An 8247-nucleotide genomic window follows, 5' to 3' on the forward strand; every position below is an offset into this window, starting at 1 on the left:
GGGAGTGGTTACTCGCTTGTGAGCATGGCCCCGCTGGACCCCGCCTAGTAGGTGGACTGCGAGGTGGCCTGAGCCTGGTGGAAGTACATGCTGCCCGACAGGAACATCACAGAAGAGTGCACTCAGCTCCTCTGGGCCCCGGGGCATGGCCCCTGTCCCCCGGCTGCAGCATCCACAAGATGACCTTTGGGAGGAAATGTGACCTTGAAGTGTGTGGCTGCCTCTACAAGGGCCTCCTGCTTTCTGGAGACTCCTCCCAGAGAGCAAGGAAGGAGCTTTCGGCAACTCCAGAGCCAAAGGCGGCCAGACACCCTCCTCCCCAGGGAGTGCAGGGACACAGGTTCTGCATGCGATCCACGCCTCTGACCTTACCTGCCCTAGCCCTCCAGCTAGCTGTGGGGGATCACGGGGGGCCTTGAGGAGCTGGGCCTCTTTCGCCATCTCAGGTCAGCAGGGGTTAGTGAGGTGTCCACCTAGCAGGGGCCTGTGGGCTGCTGCTGTCATATAACACTGCCTTGGACACAGCTCGCCAAGAAACAAAGATTTAAAAGGCCACACTCACCTAGCAGGCATCTGACTTGGCTTCACTCTTGGGGTGCCTTTGGGGAAAGGCCACTGATAATAGCAAGTTTTTATAGACTTGCCACAGAGGGCTAAGGCCCTGGTGGTGCCCACAGAGCCACCCATCTGTACCACACATCTATACCACACGCCGGTACCACACATCTGTACCACACGTCTTTACCACAAGTCTGTACCACACATGTATACATGTCTTTACCACAAGTCTCTGCCACACTTCTGCACCACACATGTATACATACAACTATACCACACGTCTATAACACTCATCTTTACCACATGTCTGTACCACCCATCTGTATCACATGTCTTACCACATGTCTGAACCACACTTATGTGTCTACCACATGTCTGTACCACTTGTCTGTACCATATGTGTATACGCACAACTGTGCCACACGTCTGTATCCCACCCTCATCTCTTCCCTCCAGAGACCCTGGCATCCTCCCACCTACGGCACCCTCTATGTCACGCCTGCCCTTCTAAGTCACCAGTGGGCATTAACAAAGTGCCCGCTGCGTGGTACAGAATGTGGTACATACGTGTAGTAGAGTCACATAGTACAACCATGTAGTAGAGTCGTGTGGTACAGACATATAGTAAAGTTGTGTGGTACAGGTGTATGGTACAGACGTGTAAGTAGAGTCGGGTGGTACAGATGTGTCGTAGAGTCATGTGATACAGACGTGTTTATGCCACATGTCTGTACCATACATCTGTACCTTTTGTCTGTGCCACACATGTATACATACAACTATACCACTCGTGTATACCGCATATCTGTACCACCCATTTACGACACGTCTATACCACATACCTATACACATGACTATACCACCAGTCTGTACCACACCAATACCACACGACTCTACCACATGTCTGTGCCACATTCTGTACCACATGACGGGAACCGTGTTAATGTCCAGTGGTGGTTTAGAAGGGCAGGCATGACATAGAGGGTGCTGTAGGTGGGAGGATGCCAGGGGCTCTGGAGGGAAGAGATAAGGGTGGGATCCTCTAGAAGAACTTTCTGGATGTGGGAGGAGCTGGACTGGAGGCTGATGTTCAGATAAACACTGTGTTTCCCAAGACCACCTCCACCCTCCTTAAGAATCAAATAAGCTGGTTCCCAGGATGCTTCTCTTCCATTTCTTTACAAGTGAAAAATAAGCCTAGGGTCCAAGTGCTGGGTGTGAGCTAGCTGGGGACCGCTGAGAACCTGGATCAGATGACCCCATGCCAGCCTTTCATCAGAACAGGGTGGACTTCACCCCTGCTTCTTTGTTGTCTTCCCTCAGCCCTTCATGACCTGGTCATTTCTGAATACCCCACTGTGGGCTTAGCCAGACACAAAGAGGTGTCCGGCTCAACTGGGGCTGCCCGTCTTGAAACCATAGTGCCACTGAACCATGGGCTGCTGGACTCTGCTCTGTGCCAGCACGTGGAGGTCTACCGAGAGGTAGAAGGGTCCCTGACCTCCAGGCCAAGCGAGGACATGTGCACCTGGGAAGAGAGCAAGCAGTGTGGAAACCTTTGCTGGGTATCTGCTCCATGGGACCAAGAGCTGGGGCTACTGAGGCAGAGCAGGGAGAAATCCCCAGGGGCCTTCTGGAGGAACTTGGCCTCCAAGGACAGGGAGCCTGAGTTCAAAAAGTAGGACGTGAGTGCCTGCTGCCGGGTTGCGAGCATTGTCACTCCAGCCTGGACCTGTGACTGGCCTAGATCCTCCCCTTAGTGTGACCTACTCCAACCTACCGCCTTCGAGTCAATTCTGACTCACAGCAACCCCATAGGGTTTTCAAGGCTATAAATCTCTATGAGAGCAGACCGCCACATCTTTCTCCCTCAGAGCTGCTGGTGATTTCAAACCACTGAATTTTTGGTTAGCAGTCAAGTGCCTTAACCACTATGTCACCAGGGCTCCCTTCCCCTTAGCACAGGTGAGTGTATTTCTGTCACCCCACAAACAGTGATGACTCAGCTTGCCATAAGGGACCTTTCTCTGAGGCAGGCCCACACTGATTCTAAGCCCAAGCCTCTGCTTGGGGTCCAGGGCTCATCAAGATGCTTGTGGGGTGGCTTTCCCTCCTTTGTCTTAAGTCTCACCAAGCAGGAAGAGCTGGTGGCTCAGAGCCCTCCCCCGCCCCACCACCACACCCCTGAAAGCCCCTCTGAGGCTCACTGAGGACAATTGTTGCCTTGGCTGGATTGTTACATAGGGGACAGTCATTCTTGAAAAGGCCTCAGCAGGCCCTGCCACTGAAAGGGGGACAGATGTGTGGGTTGAGGATGGGGGGGTCTCAGGCACTGGGGACAGCCTGCTAGCCTGCCTGGGAGACACCCTGAGAATCGTGGAATCCTGTACCCTTAAAGCTTCTAACTGTGTCACAGAGTGGCCCAAGAGGGAGCTGTCTTTATTTTGGTGACGTTCAGAGAAGGATGCCGCAGGCATGCTGAATCCACACGCGTTGGATTCTCCAGCTGTGGTTTTTGACAATGGGTCGGGGCTCTGCAAGGCAGGCCTGTCAGGCGAGGTTGGACCCCGCCATGTCATCAGCTCCGTCGTAGGGCAACCGAAACTCAGGATGGCTTCGGCTGGAGCCAACCAGAAGTACTTTGTCGGGGAGGAAGCACTATACAAGCATGAGGCCTTACACCTGCACTACCCCATTGAGCGTGGCTTGGTCACAAGCTGGGACAACATGGAGAAGCTCTGGACACACCTTTTCGAGTGGGAGCTGGGTGTGAAGCCCAGCGAACGGCCCGTGCTCATGACTGAGCCTTCCTTGAACCCCCGGGAGAACCGTGAGAAGATGGCAGAGATCATGTTTGAGACTTTCAATGTGCCCGCCTTCTACCTGTCAGACCAGGCAGTGCTGGCACTCTACGCCTCCGCCTGCGTCACGGGCCTGGTTGTGGACAGTGGGGATGGGGTCACTTGCACGGTTCCCATCTTTGAGGGCTACTCCCTGCCGCACGCGGTCACCAAGCTCTACGTGGCGGGGAGTGACATCACGGAGCACCTCAACCGGCTCCTCATGGCCAGCAGCCCCACCTTCTCCTGCACGCTGTACAAGGCCCTGGTGAATGACATCAAGGAGAAGCTGTGCTATGTGGCCTCGGAGCCGAACAAGGAGCTGTGCGGTGGGCCAGAGGAGGCCCTGAAAGAGTACAAGCTGCCAGACGGGAACATTATCCACCTCAGGGATCAGCTCCACCAGGCACCCGAGCCCCTCTTTGTGCCTGAGCGGTTGGGAATCCACAGCCCAGGACTTCCCAAAATGGTCTCTAGCAGCATCACGAAGTGTGATGCCGACATCCAGAAGATACTCTTTGGGGAGATCGTGCTGTCTGGGGGCACCACGCTGTTCCCAGGGCTTGACGATCGGCTCCTGAGGGAGCTGGAGCAGCTGGCTTCCAAGGGGATCCCCATCAAGATCACAGCCCCCCCTGACCGATGGTTCTCCACGTGGATCGGTGCCTCCATTGTCACCTCACTGAGCAGCTTCAAGCAGATGTGGGTCACCACAGCAGATTTCAAGGAGTTTGGGACATCCGTGGTTCAGAGGAGATGCTTTTAGGAAGCCCTGCGCATGGGGCAGCCTGAGGAGGCATTACTGGTGGGCGACCAGGGGAAGCGGAGTCACTCCTCAGCTTCATTGTGATGTTCAATAAAAGAAAAAATGGTGGAAGTGTTTGGCCATTTTGGGTTTCAGTTATTCTTGGTGACACCAGAATTAATTTTTGAGCCTGGTAGTGAATTGTTTTAGGGGGTCCTACCTCCCCCACCCTCCTATGCACCTTTGTATGTTGCCTTTTCCTAGAAGGCCACAGGTTGGATTGAGGCTGTGCTCTCCTGCAGAGCTTGTAGTAAAAGCAGGTACCCAGGCCTCATGCCCAGAAGCTTGGTTCAGTAGGGCCCCTGGAATCTGCATTTTAAACCGTGTCTTAGATGGCTCTGAGTGACCCGGTGCCCTGGAAACAGAGTCAGGAGGGATGGTGAGGGAATAGAAAAAGTAGGGTGCTACCTTGTTCTTAGGGCTCGACAAACCTCAGCACAATAGGACTCTCCCTTTACTGTTGTAAGACCAGGTGGGTAAACAGGACAGAGCCACTCCACTGTTCTTGGAAGATGAGGTGAGGCGGGCGCAGGAGTCACCATCTGTTTAAGGCTCTGTGAACTCAGGGACCCTGCTCCCAGGTGGCCTATTAAGAATGAACACCCCTACTTGATTATTGTGATTTTTCTGATTCTTTGCTTTTACTTTCAAGGATGTTTGTAGCATCGTTTTGGGGGCAAACTACTAGAAACAGTTAACAGCCCTCAATAAAGTAATGGTTGGCATAAAGGGAATTTTTCCATATTGATTGGGTGAAAATTTCCCAAAATATTATTGGGAGAGAAATCAAAAATACAGAGAAGTCTTTATAAAATAATCCTCTTTCTTAAACAAAACAAAACTTTTTTTTGGTAAGAAAACTGACATTTTCCCACATGTATTTATATGCTTGTGTATATGTATATGTACATCTATGCACATTTGTAAGTACATCTGTAAATGAGTATGTGTTTTTAAATGGTTATAAGGACATGGGGAAGAGTACAAAAGGGCACACAGGCTGATGGGGCAAGGAGGGAATGACAGGTAATATAGGTGAAAGGAAAGAAGGGAAGAGGGAGGGAAAAATAAAAAAGGGCTATACTAACATGATTCCGCCTAAATGAAATAAATCTATTTTTCTAAAATCACATATGTGTGTGTTCGTGTGTGTGACACACATGTGTGTGTGTTTGATTAATGTTTGCAGAGTATATTTTTCCACCCTTCTACTTTAAACCCAGCAATGTCATTGTATTTGAAATATCCTGTGTATTTGAAGACAGCATGTAGTCTGTAGGGTTGTGTTTTTTTTCATCCAGTCTACAAATACCTGCCTTTTAATTCGTGTATTTAGACCATTTACATTTAAGGTAATTACTGATATGCTGTGGTTGAAGTCTGACATTTCATTTTCTGTTTGTTTCCTCTGTTTCTGCTTTCCTACTTTCCTTTGTGTTACTTGAACATTTTTTAGGATTCCATCTTGATTTGCTTATAGTGTTTTTTAGTGGATTGCTTTGTACGGTTTCCCTAGTGATTGCTCTAGGTATTATATTATACATTCATAATTTGCCACAATCTACTGGTATTGACATTTTACCACTTCAAGTGAAATGTGAAAACCTTATTTCCATTTAGGTGGCTTGACATTCTGAACGTTTTAAATATACACTTAATTTTTCCCTTTATATACTTTCGAGCACTACATCAGACAGTGTTATAATTTTTGCTTTGACCATCAAATATCATTCAAGAAACCCAGGAGAAGGCTAGTCTAACATATTTTCTCCATTTTTACCCATTCTGATGTTCTTTTGTCCTTCCTGAAATTCCAACCCTTCTTCTGTTATCTTTTCCATTCTGTTTAGAGAACTTTCTTGGGCCATTCTTTAAGGGTAATTTTGCTAGAAACAAATTCTCTTAGATTTCCTTCATCTGAGGATGTCGTTATTTCCCCTTCATCCCTGGAGGATATTTTCACTGGGTATAGAATTCACAGCTAACAGTTCTTTTCCTTCAGCTCTTGATGTTGTGCCAGTTCCTTCTGGCTCCATAAGTTCCAGATGAGAAATCTATCATTTATTTGATGTTTGTGTCATTTCTGTTCAACTGATTTCAAGATTTCTTCATTGTCTTTAGTTTTCAGAAGTTTGATTATGATGTATCTTGATGTGGATTTCTTTGGACTTATCCTATCTGGGGTTTGCTCAGCTTCTTTAATCTATAGAGGTATGTCCTTTGCCTAATTTGGGAATTATTCAGCTGTTATTTCTCCTAATAGTTTTTCAGTTCCACTCTCTCTCTCTCTCTTCTTTCCTTCTGGAGCTCCAACGATACAAATTTTAGCCCTTTTGTAATTGCTCCACAGACCTTTCAGACTCTCTTCATGGGTTTTCAGTCTATTTTCTCTGTCCAGATTGGGTACACCCTATTGATCTGTCCTACATTTCACTGACCTCTGCCATCTCTACTATTGAGTCTAACCAGGGTGTTTTTGGTTTTTGTTTTTTTTAATTTCAGGTGTATTTGTATTTTTAAAAATTTTTATTTTTTTTTATGTGCTTTAGGTGAAAGTGTACAGAGAAAATTAGTTTCTCATTCAACAATTAATACACTGATCGTTTTGTGACATTGGTTGCAAACCCCACAATGTGTCAACACTCTCCGCTTGTCCACCCCAGGGTTCCCTATTTCTATTCGTTCAGTTTTCCTGTCCCTGCCTTCTTGTTGTTGCTTTTGGGTGGGTGTGCCCATTTAGTCTTGTATACATGATTGAACTACAAAGTATGTTCCTCACCGTGTTGTTGTTGTTTTTATATATCTGTCTAAACTTTGTGTAAAGGGTGAACTTCAAGAGTGACTTCATTTCTAAGTTTAAAGGGTGTCCAGGGGCCATATTCTCAAAGTATCGCCAGTTTCTGTCAGACCAGTAAGTCTGGTCTTTTTTAGTGAATTTGAATTTTGTTCTACATTGTTCTCCTGCTATGTCCAGGACCCTCTATTGTGATCCCTGTCAGAGTGGTCGGTGGTGGTAGCGGGGCACTCTCTAGTTGTTCTGGGCTCAGGCTAGTGGAGCCTGTGGTACTTGCGATTCATGAGTACTTTGAACTAATATTTCCCACGTGTCTTTGTTTTTTTTCACTCCCCTTGGCTCCAGACAGGATGGGACCAATAGATGGCTGCTCGTAGGCTTTTAAGACCCCAGACACAGCTCACGAAAGTTGGATGTAGAACATTTTCTTTATCAACTGTTATGCCAATTGATCTAGATGTGCCCTGAGACCATGATCCCCAATCTCCAGCCCAGTAACTCAGTCCTTCAGGGAGAAACTCCCATTATTATTATTATTATGCTTTAGGTGAAAGTTTACAGAGCAAATTAGTTTCTCATTAAACAATTAATACAGATATTGTTTTATGACATTGGTTGCCAACCCTGTGCCATGTCAACACTCTCCCCGTCTTGAACTTGTGTTCCCCATTTCCATTTGTCCAGCTTTCCTGTCCCCTCCTGCCTTCTCATTCTTGACCCTGGGCTGGTGTGCCCATTTAGTCTCATATACATGGTTGAGCTACGTGAATGAATTTCAGTAGTATTTTTAAAGCCTATAATTTCCATTTGTTGCTGTTGGTCTTAGGTGCCTTCGAGTCAGTTCCAACTCATAGTGACCCTATGTACTACGGAACAAAACCCTGCCCAGTCTTGTGCCATCCTCACAATCGTTATCCTTGAGCCATTGTTGTAGTCACTGTGTCAATCCATCTTATTGAGGGTCTTCCTCTTTTTTGATGACTCTCTACCAAGCATGATGTTCTTCTCCAGGGACTGACCCCTCCTGATAACCTGTCCAAAGTATATAAGAGGTAGTCTCTCCATCCTTGCTTCTACAGAGAATTCTAGTTGTACTTCTTCCAAGACAGATTTGTTCATTCTTCTGGCAGTCCATGCTATATTCAATGTTCTTCACCAACACCACAATTCAAAGGCATCAATTCTTCTTAGGTCTTCCTTATTCATTGTCCAGCTTTCACATGCATACATGGTGATTGAAAACACCATGG

At 47.4% G+C, this 8247-nt stretch overlaps 1 protein-coding gene across 1 annotated transcript; it reads left to right on the forward strand.

Moving 5' to 3' along the window:
* Window positions 1-3033: 3033 nt before the first annotated feature.
* ACTRT2 (actin related protein T2) lies at window positions 3034-4164 on the forward strand. The gene has a single exon (XM_049875866.1). The coding sequence runs from the start codon at window positions 3034-3036 to the stop codon at window positions 4162-4164; it is 1131 nt and encodes a 376-aa protein (XP_049731823.1).
* The last annotated feature ends 4083 nt before the right edge of the window (window positions 4165-8247 follow it).

The sequence above is a fragment of the Elephas maximus genome, chromosome 3 (genome assembly GCF_024166365.1).
Source record: "Elephas maximus indicus isolate mEleMax1 chromosome 3, mEleMax1 primary haplotype, whole genome shotgun sequence".
Classification (NCBI taxonomy): Eukaryota; Metazoa; Chordata; class Mammalia; order Proboscidea; family Elephantidae; genus Elephas; species Elephas maximus.

Excerpts from the sequence above, each read along its gene's own strand:
- ACTRT2 (XM_049875866.1), top strand. The coding sequence starts at position 3,034 with ATGCTGAATCCACACGCGTTGGATTCTCCAGCTGTGGTTTTTGACAAT.